The 18247-nt window shown below is 43.2% G+C and overlaps 1 protein-coding gene across 3 annotated transcripts in view; it reads left to right on the forward strand.

The window, feature by feature from the left end:
- LOC115142357 (voltage-dependent calcium channel subunit alpha-2/delta-2-like) overlaps window positions 1-18247 on the forward strand; it is a 344103-nt gene that overhangs the window by 16818 nt on the left and 309038 nt on the right. For all 3 annotated transcript variants that reach the window (XM_065001983.1, XM_065001986.1, XM_065001984.1), the window contains exon 2: window positions 4553-4634. In XM_065001983.1, coding sequence (XP_064858055.1) covers window positions 4553-4634 — 82 coding nt within the window. The remainder of the gene's footprint in view (window positions 1-4552; window positions 4635-18247) is intronic.

The raw sequence follows: 18247 nt of genomic DNA on the forward strand, positions 1-18247 counted from the left end.
CACCTTGTAACACAACAAAATGAAGAAAAAGTGGAGTGTGAATACTTTGTGAAGTCACTTAATAGTGCAGACAAAAGTTAGACCAGAGCTAGTGTGATCCAGAGTTAGCTAATTATGCACAGGACCAGATCAAACCAGCGCTACTGCAGACCAGAGCAGTAGTTTGGTCAGTATTTGTGGTCAGTGTCTAAACTACAGTTTTTGCATGTGAAAACTGAAAGAAGTGCATTGAGAAGAGATCGGGTAAAATATGAAGCGAGTGAACTGAGACAGCTTCACTCTGTCCAATTAGAGCAGCAAGATCAATTGGACAGCCCTCCCTTCTCTTTACAGACAGGCGAACTAGCCAGTTGAGTTATTTAGAGCGCAGAGCATGATCCTGAGAAGGAGGATGATGCGCTGTTGCCTCGGATGCTTCCTTGTAGCTACTTTCTTGGTGTTCACAATTCTTCACCATCATTACACTATTGTTCTAAATTCAATTACCTTCTTCACCCTCATCATAATATTTGCCTGTGCTGCCACGTGCACTTCTCTGTGTGTGTGAGTATCCATCGCAACGGCTCCATTTGGGCTGCTCAATGATGAGACATGAGAGAGCTGCTTTAGCTAGCTACTTTTTCTCACTCTAAACTCTGACAAACAGCTGTAACTTCTGATTGGCATGAGATAATTCTGTTTAGACTCTAGCAGAGAAGTAGACCAAGATGTCTGAAGTGCTGTGTTATTTCGGTTACTAAAACAGCTGTATCGTTAGATTGGTTGCAGATCTTTTTGCTTCAATTTCAGATTTGAATAGCAGGGAAATAGACCAGGTGTCATACCCTCTAACTTTTTGTTGCATTTACCGTGAATGGAAGTCGTTGTCGTTGCATTTACTGTGAATTGTATGTTGTAAATGATAATGTCACAATGGGACCTTTAGAATGTAGAGGGAATTCCGTGCAAGTGGATGAAGGACAAAAAAAAACGGACTAAAAGCTTAATCATTTAAAAAGTATAAAAGATATCAAAAAGTTGAATGACCTTTATAGCTTAAATAGTGTAAGAAGAATAGCGTTCAAAATAATAATAATAATAATAAGTATGATGAAGATTTAAAGGGGAGAGTCATGCTTCGCAAGCCTCAATACAAATATGAGCGAAGAAAGGGCTTCATGTTTGTAGAGTTACTATTTCCTTAACATTTGTACATGGAAGCACAGCCGCGAGCTGCCCAGTGACACGAGCCTACCAGACGAGCTAAATTACTTCTATGCTCGCTTCAAGGCAAGTAACACTGAAACATGCTTGAGAGCATCAGCTGTTCCGGACGATTGTGTGATCACGCCGTAGTCAATGTGAATAAGACCTATAAGGAGGTCAACATTCACAAGGCCGCAGGGCCAGACGGATTACCAGGACGTGTACTCCGAGCATGCGCTGACCAACTGGCAAGTGTCTTCACTGACATTTTCAACTTGTCCCTGACTTATTCTGTAATACCAACATGTTTCAAGCAGACCACCATAGTCCCTGTGCCCAAGAACACTAAATCAACCTGCCTAAATGACTACTGACCCGTAGCACTCACGTCTGTAGCCATGAAGTGCTTTGTAAGGCTGGTCATGGCTCACATCAACACCATTATCCCAGAAACCCTAGACCCTCTCCAATTTGTATACCGCCCCAACAGATTCACAGATGATGCAATCTCTATTGCACTCAACACTGCCCTTTCCCATCTGGACAAAAGGAACACTTATGTGAGAATGCTATTCATTGACTACAGCTCAGCGTTCAACACCATAGTTCTCTCAAAGCTCATCAATAAGCTAAGGACCCTAGGACTAAACACCTCCCTCTGCAACTGGATCCTGGACATCCTGAGGGCCGCCCCCAGGTGGTACTGGTAGGTAACAATACATTTGCCATGCTAATCCTCAACATGGGGGCCCCTCAGGGGTGCGTGCTTATTCCCCTTCTGTACTCCCTGTTCACTCATGACTGCATGGCCAGGCACGACTCCAACACCATCGTCAAGTTTGCCGATGACACAACAGTGGTAGGCCTGATCACCGACAACGATGAGACAGCCTATAGGGAGGAGGTCAGAGACCTGGCTGTGTGGTGCCAGGACAACAACCTCTCCCTCAACGTGATCAACACAAAGGAGATGATTGTGGACTGAATGAAAAGGAGGACAGAGCACACCCTCATTCTTATCGACAGGACTGTAGTGGAGCAGATTGAGAGCTTCAAGTTCCTTGGTGTCCACATTACCAACAAACTATCATGGTCCAAACACTAAGACAGTCATGAAGAGGACCCGACAAAGCCTATTCCCCCTTAGGAGACTGAAAATATTTGGCATGGGTCCTCAGATCCTCAAAAGGTTCTACAGCTGCACCATCGAGAGCATCCTGACTGGTTACATCACTGCCTGGTATGGCAACTGCTCGGCCTCCTACCACAAGGCACTACAGAGGGTAGTGCGTACGGCCCGGTACATCACTGGGGCCAAGCTTCCTGCCATCCAGGACCTCTATACCAGGGGATGTCAGAGGAAGGCCCTAAACATTGTCAAGGACTCTAGCGACCCTAGTCAAGGGCTACCTAGAACCCTCTTTTACGCTGCTGCTATTCTCTGTTTATTATCTATGCATAGTCACTTTAACTCTACTTACATGTGCATATTACCTCAATTACCTCGACTAAACGTTGTGCCCCAGCACATTGACTCTGTACCAGTATCACCTGTATATAACCTTGCTATTGCTACTTTACTGCTGCTTTTTATTTATTTGTTACTTTTATTATCTATTTTTTTACTTAACACAGATTTTTCTTAACTTCTTAATTAGGGCCGTGGTCCCGTGGTGGGAACATCAATCAGCGGAAATGTTCAAGAGCGCCACCTATAGTGGTTGATAAAACTCAAACTTTCATTAAAATGGACATACAATGTACTGAATTAAAGCTACACTCGTTGTGAATCTATCCACCAACTCAGATTTGTAAAATACTTTTCGGCAAAAGCATGAGAAGCTATTATCTGATAGCATGTATCCCCCAGAATACAGCAACGTCACCTAACGACAGATTTTGCGATAGCCGGGGGCTACTCAAAACGCAGAAATAAAATATAAAACATTCATTACCTTTGACGAGCTTCTTTCTTGGCACTTCTAGATGTCCCATAAACATCATTTTGGGTCTTTTTTCGATTAAATCGGTCCATATATAGCCTAGATATCGATCTATGAATACTGTGTGAACGAACAACGGAAAAAAATAGCTTTTTCTAAAGTAACGTCATTTTTTTTAAATTAAAAAAGTCGACGATAAACTTTCACAAAACACTTCGAAATACTTTTGTAATGCAACTTTAGGTATTAGTACACGTTAATAAGCGATAAAATTCATCAGGAGGCGATGGAAATAATTTAATCCGGTTCACCTTTAACAATTCCTGGAAGTGGCGCATGGATATTTATTTCCATTTCCAGTGATCAGATTTTCCTGCACTTTTCGATGAAACGCACGTTCTGTTATAGTCACAGCCGTGATTTAACCAGTTTTAGAAACGTCTGAGTGTTTTCTATCCACACATACTAATCATATGCATATACTATATTCCTGGCATGAATAGCAGGGCGCTGAAATGTTGCACGATTTTTAACAAAAAGCTGCGAAAATTCGCAGCTTCCCTAACAGGTTTTAAAGCATTGTTGGTTAAGGCCTTGCAAGTAAGCATTTCATTCGGCACATGTGACAAATACAATTTGATTAGACTTACTTTTTATTATTACTCATTAATGATCTATTTTATGTATGTGAGTTTAATTATTTATCTTTTAGATGGGGGGGGGTTGATGCCTGGGTGGGTAGGGCCTCCACTCTAAGTTGCTAACTCTTGCTGATTGAACAGCAGCTTGTGAACATCTTGATCCAGTCATTTGTAGTCTTGGTGGGAGATCTACAGTGGGGTAACTCCAGATGTTTGATCTCTTCATTCCAGGCTTGGCTTCATCCACTGAGAGAGCATCCTGCTTATTGTGCACTTCTGTCAGACCTGAATTTAAAAAATTTGATTACATGCCCTTTTAAGCTGTGCTACTGATCCAAGCCCAGCTTTCAGAACACACGCTCACACTCCATCCAACCAGAATCCTACTGGGATGATTGACGTCTGGAAGGGATGTTGATGAATGAAAATGACGCTAGGAGATATAAAAGAAGTGTGTCTATGGAGGGAAGGAGGGGAGTGGGTGATGGACAGACAGACAGACAGACAGACAGACAGACAGACAGACAGACAGACAGACAGACAGACAGACAGACAGACAGACAGACAGACAGACAGACAGACAGACAGACAGACAGACAGACAGACAGACAGACAGACAGACAGACAGACACGTAACCCCCCACAAAAACATATATCACATGCAGTATGTACAGTACATCACATGAGGTAAACAAGGGAAGGGAATGTACTTTTTTACAGCCTAATATTATTTATGAAAAGCATGAATATTAAAGTTACAGCTGTGTGTCTTTGTTCCTTCAGAATGATGCATTGGGCAGGCCGCATTGAGAAGGAGCTGGAGAAGACTATACAGTTGGTCACTGGAACCCAGCAGATAAGAGGGGTAAGTACTGGGAACTGGACTTCGTTTGAGGTTTAAGATCATATCTGATCCCATGCATCTACTGCAGAGGTAGCCTGCATAGTTCTGTCATACTATCCAGGTCTGTGCCCAAACAATTTGAGCTTTTACTTTTAAAAATGCACCTTTCCAGAAACAAGTCTCTCAGTGTTGCCGCTGATTATAAACCCCCCTCAGCCCCCAGCTGTGCCCTGGACACCATATGTGAATTGATTTCCCCCCATCTATCTTCAGAGTTCGTACTGTTAGGTGACCGAAACTTGGATATGCTTAACACCCCGGCCGTCTTACAATCTAAGCTAGACGCCCTCAATCTCACACAAATTATCAAGGAACCTACCAGGTACAACCCTAAATCCGTAACCATGGGCAACCTCTTAGATATCACCCTGACCAACTTTCCTTCTAAATACACCTCTGCTGTCTTCAACCAGGATCTCAGTGATCACTGCCTCATTGCCTGCGTGCGTAATGGGTCCGCGGTCAAACGACAACACCTCAAAATCTGGATCCCTACAAATCAGCTGGGCTAGACAATCTGGACCCTCTCATTCTAAAATTATCTGCCGAAATTGTTGCAACCCCTATTACTAGCTTGTTCAACCTCTCTTTCGTATCGTCTGAGATTTCCAAATATTGGAAAGCTGACGCAGTCATCCCCCTCTTCAAAGGGGGAGACACTCTAGACCCAAACTGTTACAGACCTATATTCATCCTACCCTGCCTTTCTAAGGTCTTCGAAAGCCAAGTTAACAAACAGATTACCGACCATTTAGAATCCCACCATACCTTCTCCGCTATGCAATCTGGTTTCAGAGCTGGTCATGGGTGCACCTCAGCCACACTCAAGGTCCTAAAAGATATCATAACCGCCATCGATAAGAGACATTTCTGTGCAGCCGTATTCATCGACCTGGCCAAGGCTTTCGACTCTGTCAATCACCACATTCTTATCGGCAGACTCAACAGCCTTGGTTTCTCAAATGATTGCCTCGCCTGGTTCACCAACTACTTCTCTGATAGAGTTCAGTGTGTCAAACCGGACGGTTCTGGCCTAGAATATGTGGAGAACTACAAATACCTAGGTGTCTGGTTAGACTATAAACTCTCCTTCCAGACTCACATTAAGCATCTCCAATCCAAAATTAAATCTAGAATTGGCTTCCTATTTCACAACAAAGCAAAGCATCCTTCACTCATGCTGCAAACAAACCCTATCCTACCGATCCTTGACCTCGGTAACATCATTTACAAAACAGCCTCCATTACTCTACTCAACAAATTGGATGTAGTCTATCACAGTGCCATCTGTTTTTATCACCAAAGCCCGATATACTATCCACCACTGCGGCCCTCGCCTCATACTCGCCGCCAAACCCACTGGATCCAGGTCATCTACAAGTCTCTGCTAGGTAAAGCCCCACCTTATCTCAGCTCACTGGTCACCATAGCAGCACCCACCCGTAGCACGCGCTCCAGCAGGTATATCTCACTGGTCACCCCCAAAGCCAATTCTTCATTTGGCTGCCTTTCCTTCCAGTTCTCTGCTGCCAATGACTGGAACGAATTGCAAAAATCACTGAAGCTGGAGACTCATATCTCCTTCACTAGCTTTAAGCACCAGCTATCAGAGCAGCTCACAGATCACTGCACCTGTACATAGCCCATCTGTAAATAGCCCATCCAACTACCTCATCCCCATACTGTATGTATTTATTTATCTTTCTCCTTTGCACCCCAGTATCTCTACTTGCACATTCATCTTCTGCACATCTACCATTCCAGCGTTTAATTGCTATATTATATTTGCTTCGCCACCATGGCCTATTTATTGCCTTTACCTCCCTTATCCTACCTCATTTGCACTCACTGTATATAGACTTTTTCTACTGTATTATTGACTGTATGTTTGTTTATTCCATGTGTAACTCTGTGTTGTTGTATGTGTCGAACTACTTTGCTTTATCTTGGCCAGGTTGCAGTTGTAAATGAGAACTTGTTCTCAACTAGCCTACCTGGTTAAATAAAGGTGTTCTCAACTAGCCTACCTGGTTAAATAAAGGTGTTCTCAACTAGCCTACCTGGTTAAATAAAGGTGTTCTCAACTAGCCTTCCTGGTTAAATAAAGGTGTTCTCAACTAGCCTACCTGGTTAAATAAAGGTGTTCTCAACCAGCCTACCTGGTTAAATAAAGGTGTTCTCAACTAGCCTACCTGGTTAAATAAAGGTGTTCTCAACTAGCCTACCTGGTTAAATAAAGGTGTTCTCAACTAGCCTACCTGGTTAAATAAAGGTGTTCTCAACTAGCCTACCTGGTTAAATAAAGGTGTTCTCAACTAGCCTACCTGGTTAAATAAAGGTGTTCTCAACTAGCCTACCTGGTTAAATAAAGGTGTTCTCAACTAGCCTACCTGGTTAAATAAAGGTGTTCTCAACTAGCCTACCTGGTTAAATAAAGGTGTTCTCAACTAGCCTACCTGGTTAAATAAAGGTGTTCTCAACTAGCCTACCTGGTTAAATAAAGGTGTTCTCAACTAGCCTACCTGGTTAAATAAAGGTGAAATAAAAGTAGATAATATACAAAAGTGAAATAAACAATGAAAATGAAGAGTAAACATTACACTCTCAGAAGTTCCAAAAGAAAAAAGACATTTCAAATGTAATATTATGTCTATATACAGTATTGTGCAAATGGTTAAAGTACAAAAGGAAAAATGAATAAACATATGGGTGATGGCTTTGTTATGGAAGTTTTGGGAATGGTTGTAGAATTTAGCGGCTATTTTCTGGATTTTGATAGTGGGTATCGGCCTAATTCTGCTCTGGGTGCATTATTTTGTGTTTTACGTTGTACACTGAGGATATTTTTGTAGAATTCTGCATGCAGAGTCTCAATTTGGTGTTTGTCCCATTTTGTGAATTATTGGTTGGTGGCTGGACCCCAGACCTCACAACCATAAAGGGCAATGGGTTCTATAACTGATTCAAGTATTTTTAGCCAAATCCTAATTGGTATGTCAAATTCTATGTTCCTTTTGATGGCATAGAAGGCCCTTCCTGCCTTGTCTTTCAGATCGTTCACAGCTTTGTGAAAGTTACCTGCGGCGCTGATGTTTAGGCCAAGCTATGTATCGTTTTTAGTGTGCTCTAGGGAAATGGTGTCTAGATATAATTTGTATTTGTGTTCCTGGCGACTGGACCTTTTTTGGAACAACATTATTTTGGTCTCACTAAGATTTACTGTCAGGGCCCAGGTCTGGCAGAAACTGTGCAGAAGATCTAGGTGCAGCTGTACACACTCCTTGGTTGGTGACAGAAGCACCAGATCATCAGCAAATAGTAGACATTTGACTTCAGGTTTTAGTAGGGTGAGGCCGGGTGCTGCAGACATTTTAGTGCCCTCGCCAATTTGTTGATATATATGTTGAAAAGGGTGAGGCTTAAGCTGCATCCCTGTCTCACCCCACGGCCCTGTGTGTATTTTTCGCCTATTTTAACCACGCTCTTGTTGTTTGTGTACATGGATTTTATAATGTTGTATGTTTTTCCCCCCAACACCACTTTCTATCCATTTGTATAGCAGACCCTCATGCCAAATTGGGTCAAAGGCTTTTTTGAAATCAACAAAGCATGAGAAGACTTTGCCTTTGTTTTGGTTTGTTTGTTTGTCAATTAGGGTGTGCAGAGTGAATACGTGGTCTGTCATAGGATAATTTGGTAAAAAGCCAATTTGACATTTGCTCTGTACTGAGGAAATGTACAAGTGCTATTTATGATAATGCAGAGGGTTTTCCCAGGGTTGCTGTTGACGCATTTCCCACAGTAGTTATTGAGGTCAAATTTGTCCCCATATTTATGGATTGGGGTGATCAGTCCTTGGTTCCAACTATTGGGGAAGATGCCAGACCTAAGGATGATGTTAAAAAGTTTAAGTATAGCCAATTGTAATTTGTTGTCTGTATATTTTATCATTTCATGTAGGATACCATCAACACCACAGGCCTTTTTGGGTTGGATGGTTTGTATTTCATCCTGTAGTTCATTCAAGGTCATTGGATAATCCAGTGGGTTCTGGTCATCTTTAATATTTGATTCTAAGATGTGTATTTGATCATGTATATGTTTTTGCTGTTTGTTCTTTGTTATAGAGCCAAAAAGATTGGAGTTTACCCATACCTCTCCATTTTGGATAGATACACTGTGTCATGACATTGGCCTCTTTGGGTATAGCAACCCCATCCCCCTCTCCCTGCCTCCCCCTTGCCTCCTTCAACTAGGCTGCTGTGGTCAGAGGTCGTAAATTCCCGAGAAGACCCTGCTACATGGCCACATAGTATAGAGAGAGTACATTTTCATAGAGGACAAAGGAAATCCTTCCACCTCACAGAACTTGAGGTACGAACAAATTTCATGTTCCGGAGAAAGTATAAAAGATCGGTGAAGAATCCAGCTACGAACTGGTCCGTTTGTCACAACTTGGGGAAGCTCATGGGAGATGGTGTGGCCACATTACCATAACGTGGTATATATAATAGCCTCAGATATGAGGTTTACATCTAATTGTTGTATAAGATGAATGAGTATTATACTGTTTGTATAATTGTGTAATATGATTTTGGACTGTTTAATGAAGAAAAATACAATTCCCTTTTGATTTGAACTAAATCAGAGGACCGCCCCTGAGCTCAGTTAGGGTCACACATCCTGGGACAGCCCTCTTCGGCCCTTCCGAATCAAACCCCCACTCAGGTTTTCGATCAGCAGACCGAGCTTACCTCAATTACGAGATGGCTAAAGGTTGCAGACCTTGTTTTTCTCCATTAGGAGGGACAAAGGTTGTAGACCATTGCTGAATCTTTTGTCCATACCACGTGGTTAAAATCTTAGACTATCGATACCGACAGAATAAGAACAAGTCTTTCATATTAATTACTAGTCTGCAGCTAGGAATTCACTATCATTGAACGCGAAGAACGACAACCGCTGAAACATCCATTCTATAACGAATGTCACTCTGAACAATCCCCTCTAACCATGACCGAGAGAGAGAGGGAGAGAGACGGACAATTCTACAAAAGAAATGAACTTTTCACCAGCGATCAAGATGACAGACTGATCGTAAATATATATATTGATTGCAATTGTTCTCGAATGAGTGAGCGTTCATGTGCAAAGGATTAGCATTTAAATTGTTATAATTATCACTTTGTAGTGACTTCTTATTCGACCCCCACTTCCCCTTTTGTCTAACAAGCCACCATTTATTTATTTTTATTTTATTTAACTAGGCAAGTCAGTTAAGAACAAATTCTTATTTTCAATAACAGCCTAGGAACAGTGGGTTAACTGCCTGTTCAGGGGCAGAACGACAGATTTGTACCTTGTCAGCTCAGGGATTTGAACTTGCAACCTTTCGGTTACTAGTCCAACGCTCTAACCACTAGGCTACCCTGCCGCCCCATCATGCTGGTTTAGCCCACTAGGGTACATTCCCCTATCATTTCTTGTAACCACATTTACCTTGTTTGCTTGTTTATGCATTTCTGTGAATTACTTAGTTAGTAATAAAGAAATGATTTAAGACAATTGATGTATGGATGACTCGTAGTGAAGACTGGGTTCGTGCAGATAACCAACAATTTACGACGTTTGGAATGAGACTAACGTGAGGTAAAGTAAATAATTAATTAATTCGAAGATGAATTGATCAGATAAAATATCTGAAAAGTTATTTTAGGAAATGATAACTTTGTCATCTGAATATTTTTCCTTGGTGCCCTGACTTCCTAGTAATTATGGTTACGTGATTAATCAGTCTAATCGCGTAATAACTAATTACAGAGAATCTTTGATAAAAACTATCAGTCTTCAGTTAATGAGAGTAAAGACACGACAACTGTAATTATTCATGTTGTTGTTTGTTTGTGTTTTCCAATTTCCCCAGAAGTGGTTAGAGTCTATGGATTCTTCAGTTACATCGAGCTGATTTCTGACGTACTGCTCCTTATTTTTCCGTAGTGTATTTCTGTATTGTTTTAGTGATTCACCATAGTGAAGGCGTAGACTCAGGTTTTCTGGGTCTCTATGTTTTTGGTTGGACAGGTTTCTCATTTTCTTTCTTAGGTTTCTGCATTCTTCATCAAACCATTTGTCATTGTTGGTCATTTTCATAGGTTTTCTGTTTGAAATTTTTAGATTTGATGGGGAAGCTAAGAGGTCAAATATACTATTTAGATTTTCTACTGCCAACTTTACACCTTCACTATTACAGTGGAACATTTTGTCCAGGAAGTTGTCTAAAAGGGATTGAATTTGTTGTTGCATAATTGTTTTTTGGTAGGTTTCCACACTACATTCCTTCCATCTATAGCATTTCTTAATATTACTGAACGTTCTGAGAGACTCTAGGTTGAGGTCAGTGATTAAGTAGTCTACGGTAGTACTGCCAAGAGATGAGCTATAGGTGTACCTACCATAGGAGTCCCCTCTCTCTCTCTCTCTCGCTCTCTCTCTCTCTCTCTCTCTCTCTCTCTCTCTCTCTCTTTCTCTCTGAAGCTAGGTCTACTGTTGTATTGCTTCTGGTCCAAATGGAATCAACACCAGCCGTGTGTCTACAGTATGTACTAAACTCTAGAGACCACACACATCTGGCCTCCTGTTTCTGTACTCTAGAGATGACACACATCTGGCCTCCTGTTTCTGTTTCTGTAGAGACGACACACATCTGGCCTCCTGTTTCTGTAGTCTAGAGACGACACACATCTGGCCTCCTGTTTCTGTTTCTGTAGGCTACAGACGACACACATCTGGCCTCCTGTTTCTGTTTCTGTAGTCTAGAGATGACACACACCTGGAATCCTGTTTCTGTTTCTGTCGTCTAGAGACGACACACATCTGGCCTCCTGTTTCTGATTCTGTAGTCTAGAGACGACACACATCTGGCCTCCTGTTTCTGTTTCTGTAGTCTACAGACGACACACATCTGGCCTCCTGTTTCTGTTTCTGTACTCTAGAGACGACACACATCTGGCCTCCTGTTTCTGTAGTCTAGAGACGACACACATCTGGCCTCCTGTTTCTGTTTCTGTACTCTAGAGACGACACACATCTGGCCTCCTGTTTCTGTTTCTGTAGTCTAGAGACGACACACATCTGGCCTCTTGTTTCTGTAGTCTAGAGACGACACACATCTGGCCTCCTGTTTCTGTTTCTGTAGTCTAGAGACGACACACATCTGGCCTCCTGTTTCTGTTTCTGTACTCTAGAGACGACACACATCTGGCCTCCTGTTTCTGTTTCTGTAGTCTAGAGACGACACACATCTGGCCTCCTGTTTCTGTTTCTGTACTCTAGAGACAACACACATCTGGCCTCCTGTTTCTGTTTCTGTACTCTAGAGACGATACACATCTGGCCTCTTGTTTCTGTAGTCTAGAGACGACGCACATCTGGCCTCCTGTTTCTGTTTCTGTACTCTAGAGACGACACACATCTGGCCTCCTGTTTCTGTTTCTGTAGTCTAGAGACGACACACATCTGGTCTCCTGTTTCTGTTTCTGTACTCTAGAGACGACACACATCTGGCCTCCTGTTTCTGTTTCTGTACTCTAGAGACGACACACATCTGGTCTCCTGTTTCTGTTTCTGTACTCTAGAGACGACACACATCTGGCCTCCTGTTTCTGATTCTGTAGAGACGACACACATCTGGCCTCCTGTTTCTGTTTCTGTACTCTAGAGACAGCACACATCTGGCCTCCTGTTTCTGTACTCTAAAGACGACACACATCTGGCCTCCTGTTTCTGTACTCTAGAGACGACACACATCTGGCCTCCTGTTTCTGTACTCTAGAGACGACACACATCTGGCCTCCTGTTTCTGTTTCTGTACTCTAGAGACGGCACACATCTGGCCTCCTGTTTCTGTACTCTAGAGACGACACACACATCTAGCCTCCTGTTTATGAACTCTAGAGACAGCACACATCTGGCCTCTTGTTTCTGTACTCTATAGAGACGAAACACATCTGGCCTCCTGTTTCTGTACTCTAGAGACGACACACATCTGGCCTCCTGTTTCTGTTTCTGTACTCTAGAGACGGCACACATCTGGCCTCCTGTTTCTGTACTCTAGAGACGACACACACATCTAGCCTCCTGTTTATGAACTCTAGAGACAGCACACATCTGGCCTCTTGTTTCTGTACTCTATAGAGACGAAACACATCTGGCCTCCTGTTTATGAACTCTAGAGACAGCACACATCTGGCCTCTTGTTTCTGTACTCTATAGAGACGAAACACATCTGGCCTCCTGTTTATGAACTCTAGAGACGGCACACATCTGGCCTCTTGTTTCTGTACTCTAGAGACGACACACATCTGGCCTCCTGTTTCTGATTCTGTTCCTCTATCAGTGCTAGTGGTGGTGGCTAAGTGGTTTAGGTGTTTGTGTGGGCGGAGCGATGATGGTTGTTGTTGGTTGGCATGGGGATGTGTTGGTTGCTCTGACGTTGTAGCTTGATACAAAGATTATTTGCATTGTCTTACAGAGAAATACAATTTGGTATGTTGCTATTTACTCACTGATATACAGGCTTTGATGTTCCTAGTTTGTGTCAATATTCATTGAATAGGAATATGTGTGAATTTCCATAAGCAAATACAGCATGTGTATTTGTTTGTGTTTGCGCTGTCAGAAGGAATGAGATTGAGTGTATGTTGTGGGAATGGTAACTATTAGTCTAGACTAGTTAGTCTAATCTGTTTCAGTGAATACTGGCGGCTGGTACCCTAACAGTTAATAGTGTTGGGCCAGTAACCGAAAGGTTGCAAGTTCGAATGCCCCGAGCCGACTAGGTGAAAAGTCTGTCGATGTGCTCTTGAGCAAGGTACTTAGTGTGTATGTGTTAGTCTAAGGACTGTGTGCATGCGCGATAGTTGGTGTGAAAAAACATTTATCACGGCCCCAAACAGGAGTTGTCACAGGGTGTGCTAAATGGCCCAGCATGCCTAGAAAAGCCATTTTCTAAATGGATGCCTCTCTCTATACGTGTGTCTGATAGAAATCTTCCCAGGGCTATGCCGGCTGGTAACAAGATTGCCTCCCTTCACGCCCTCTTCCTCTCAATGAGTAGTTTATTCTCAGAGTTTTAAAAAATCACAGTAAAGAGTCTGCAAATATTTTTGGGTTTGTCTTACGCTGAGAGAGTGAAGGGAGGAAATTGAATTTAATGTGATCTATTCTGTGCCTCTTGCTTTAGATTTTCAAGCAGATAGATTGTGGGTATTTAGTGAAGGAGAGAAAGGGCAGAGAGGATGTGCTTGGTGAGAGAGAGAGGTAGGGTCGATATTGAAGGTTTTAAATTCAGGGGTAGACTGATGAATGAGAGAGAGGGTAGGTGTTTTTAGAATAGGAGGGGATTTGCGTGAGGGTATGGATGGATGATTTGACAGCAAGAACAGATATTAGGAGAACATGAACATATTTATAGAGACATCATTAGAGATGCATGATTTGAGAGCGAGAGAGAGAGATAATAGAGAGAGAGAATAGATAGCACGAGATAATGGAGAGAGAGAGCCTCTAATGAGGGAAGAAGGATGCTCTTTTCTGTCTCTCTCTTCCTCATTATAATCCTCATTGCTGTGATCTGTTCTGTTCTGAGAGAGGCTGCTGTGCTGTGGTGGACACTGGCATTCTTTTCATATCCTCAGGCTTAGTCAGACCTGTTTTGAGAATAATACCGTAGGATTACACCCACACACTTTCACCATGGGCTGGGCTACAGTAACTCTAGAGTTGATCAGAAAACACACACACGCACGCAGGCACACACACACACAGTTATGGCCATTCTTTCAACCCCTTTTCTAGAGAGATTCTTAAACTGCAAAGCACTGTAACATATGTTGGGCTCTTAATTCATTTCAATAAGAAGGGCCTAATCAGCATGAATCATTTAGCCTCATACACATGACGGCTCCTTAACCCCATATGCCCTGCACAGTACCAATAATTTACCACATACTGCGCTGCACTGGGCCTCTCTACCTCCCTCTTCCTCTCTTTTCTCCCTCACTCCTCTCTCCTGGTCTCTTAACCATGGTTATGGAATATAGCCTGGGAGTGGAAGACTGGGCTGATCCTAGTCTCTCCTAGTTTGTCTGTGAAGAAACACTGAGCTCCAGTATGAAGCCCAGGGGAACACTGAGCTCCAGTATGAAGCCCAGGAGGAACACTGAGCTGCAGTATGAAGACCAGGGGAAACACTGAGCGCCAGTATGAAGCCCAGGGGGAACACTGAGCGCCAGTATGAAGCCCAGGGGAAACACTGAGCTGCAGTATGAAGCCCAGGGGAAACACTGAGCGCCAGTATGAAGCCCAGGGGGAACACTGAGCGCCAGTATGAAGCCCAGGGGAAACACTGAGCGCCAGTATGAAGCCCAGAGGGAACACTGAGCTCCAGTATGAAGCCCAGGAGGAACACTGAGCTGCAGTATGAAGACCAGGGGAAACACTGAGCGCCAGTATGAAGCCCAGGGGGAACACTGAGCGCCAGTATGAAGCCCAGGGGAAACACTGAGCTGCAGTATGAAGCTCAGGGGAAACACTGAGCGCCAGTATGAAGCCCAGGGGGAACACTGAGCGCCAGTATGAAGCCCAGGGGAAACACTGAGCGCCAGTATGAAGCCCAGAGGGAACACTGAGCTCCAGTATGAAGCCCAGGGGAACACTGAGCTCCAGTATGAAGCCCAGGGGAACACTGAGCTCCAGTATGAAGCCCAGGGGAACACTGAGCTCCAGTATGAAGCCCAGGGGAAACACTGAGCGCCAGTATGAAGCCCAGGGGGAACACTGAGCTCCAGTATGAAGCCCAGGGGAACACTGAGCTCCAGTATGAAGCCCAGAGGGAACACTGAGCTCCAGAATGAAGCCCAGGGGAACACTGAGCTCCAGAATGAAGCCCAGGGGGAACACTGAGCTGCAGTATGAAGCCCAGGGGGAACACTGAGCGCCAGAATGAAGCCCAGGGGAAACACTGAGCTGCAGTATGAAGCCCAGGGGGAACACTGAGCTGCAGTATGAAGCCCAGGGGGAACACTGAGCTGCAGTATGAAGCCCAGGGGGAACACTGAGCTCCAGTATGAAGCCCAGGGGGAACACTGAGCTCCAGTATGAAGCCCAGGGGGAACACTGAGCGCCAGAATGAAGCCCAGGGGAAACACTGAGCTGCAGTATGAAGCCCAGGGGGAACACTGAGCTGCAGTATGAAGCCCAGGGGGAACACTGAGCTGCAGTATGAAGCCCAGGGGGAACACTGAGCTCCAGTATGAAGCCCAGGGGGAACACTGAGCTCCAGTATGAAACCCAGAGGGAACACTGAGCTCCAGTATGAAGCCCAGGGGGAACACTGAGCACCAGAATGAAGCCCAGGGGAAACACTGAGCTGCAGTATGAAGCCCAGGGGGAACACTGAGCTCCAGTATGAAGCCCAGGGGAATGTGTGTGGGAAGACCAGGATCAGAGAGAATTCAAATTAGAACACTTCAGATTCACTGATCCTTCAACAAATACAGAGAAGAGAGGAGAAGAGAGATACACACACACACATACAGTTGAAGTTGGAAGTTTACATACACCTTGTTTACATACACATCTGGTCTTGAATTCAAACAAACAGTAGCCCAGGCCAATGAAGCGACACAATGGTTGTACAATATTAGGAGGAAATATATATACAGTTGAAGTCAGAAGTTTACATACACCTTAGCCAAATACATTACAACTCAGGCTTTCACAATTCCTGTCATTTATTCCCAGTACAAATTCCCTGTTTTAGGTCAGTTAGGATCACCACTTTATTTTAAGATTGTGAAATAGTAGAGAGAATGATTTATTTCAGCTTTTATTTATTTATTCACATTCCCAGTGGGTCAGAAGTTTACATACACTCAATTAGTATTTGGTAGCATTGCCTTTAAATTGTTTAACTTGGGTCAAACGTTTCGGGTAGCCTTCCACAAGCTTCCCACAATAAGTTGGTTGAATGTTGGCCCATTCCTCCTGACAGAGTTGATGTAACTGAGTCAGGTTTGTAGGCCTCCTGGCTCACACACACTTTTTTCAGTTCTGCCCACAGATTTTCTATAGGATTGAGGTCAGGGCTTTGTGATGGCCACTCCAATACCTTGACTTTGCTGTCATGAAGCTATTTTGCCACCACTTTGGTAGTATGTTTGGGGTCATTTTCCATTTGGAAGACCCATTTGCAACCAAGCTTTAACTGCCTGACTGATGTCTTGAGATGTTGCTTCAATATATCCACATAATTTTCTTTCCTCATGATACCATCTATTTTGTGAAGTACACCAGTCCCTCCTGCAGCAAAGCACCCCCACAACATGATGCTGCCACCTCAATGCTTCACGGTTTGGATGGAGTTCTTCAGCTTGCAAGCCTCCCCCTTTTTCCTCCAAACATAACGATGGTCATTATGGCCAAACAGTTCTATTTTTGTTTCATCAGACCAGAGGACATTTCTACAAAAAGAATGATCTTTTTCCCCATGAGCAGTTGCAAACCATAGTCGGGCTTTTTTTATGGTGGTTTTGGAGCAGTGGCTTCTTCCTTGCTGAGTGGCCTTTCAGGTTATGTCGATATAGGACTCGTTTTACTGTGGATATAGATACTTTTGTACCTGTTTCCTCCAGCATCTTTACCAGATCCTTTGCTGTTGTTCTGGGATTGATTTGCACTTTTCACACCAAAGTACGTTCATCTCTAGGAGACAGAACGGGTCTCCTTCAAAATCAAATCAAATCAAATCCAATCAAATTTTATTTGTCACATACACATGGTTAGCAGATGTTAGTGCGAGTGTAGCGAAATGCTTGTGCTTCTAGTTCCGACAATGCAGTAATAACCAACAAGTAATCTAGCTAACAATTCCAAAACTACTACCTTATAGACACAAGTGTAAGGGGATAAAGAATATGTACATAAAGATATATGAATGAGTGATGGTACAGAGCGGCATAGGCAAGATACAGTAGATGGTATTGAGTGCAGTATATACATATGAGATGAGTATGTAAACAAAGTGGCATAGTTAAAGTGGCTAGTGATACATGTATTACATAAGGATGCAGTAGATGATATAGAGTACAGTATATACGTATACATATGAGATGAATAATGTAGGGTATGTAAACATTATATTAGGTCTGATGGCTGCGTGGTCCCATGGTGTTTATACTTGCGTACTATTGTTTATACAGATGAACGTGGTGCCTTCAGGCATTTGGAAATTGCTCCCAAGGATGAACCAGACTTGTGGAGGTCTACAATTTATTTTCTGAGGTCTTGGCTGATTTATTTTGGTTTTCCCATGATGTCAAGCAAAGAGGCACTGAGTTTGAAGGTAGGCCTTGAAATACATCCACAGGTACACCTCCAATTGACTCAAATGATGTCTATTAGCCTATCAGAAGCTTCTAAAACCATGACATCATTTTCTGGATTTTTTCAAGCTGTTTAAAGGCACAGTCAACGAGCAGATCATTTCATATGTAGACTTCTGACCCACTGGAATT

Source organism: Oncorhynchus nerka, linkage group LG15 (genome assembly GCF_034236695.1).
Source record: "Oncorhynchus nerka isolate Pitt River linkage group LG15, Oner_Uvic_2.0, whole genome shotgun sequence".
In the NCBI taxonomy this organism is placed as follows: Eukaryota; Metazoa; Chordata; class Actinopteri; order Salmoniformes; family Salmonidae; genus Oncorhynchus; species Oncorhynchus nerka.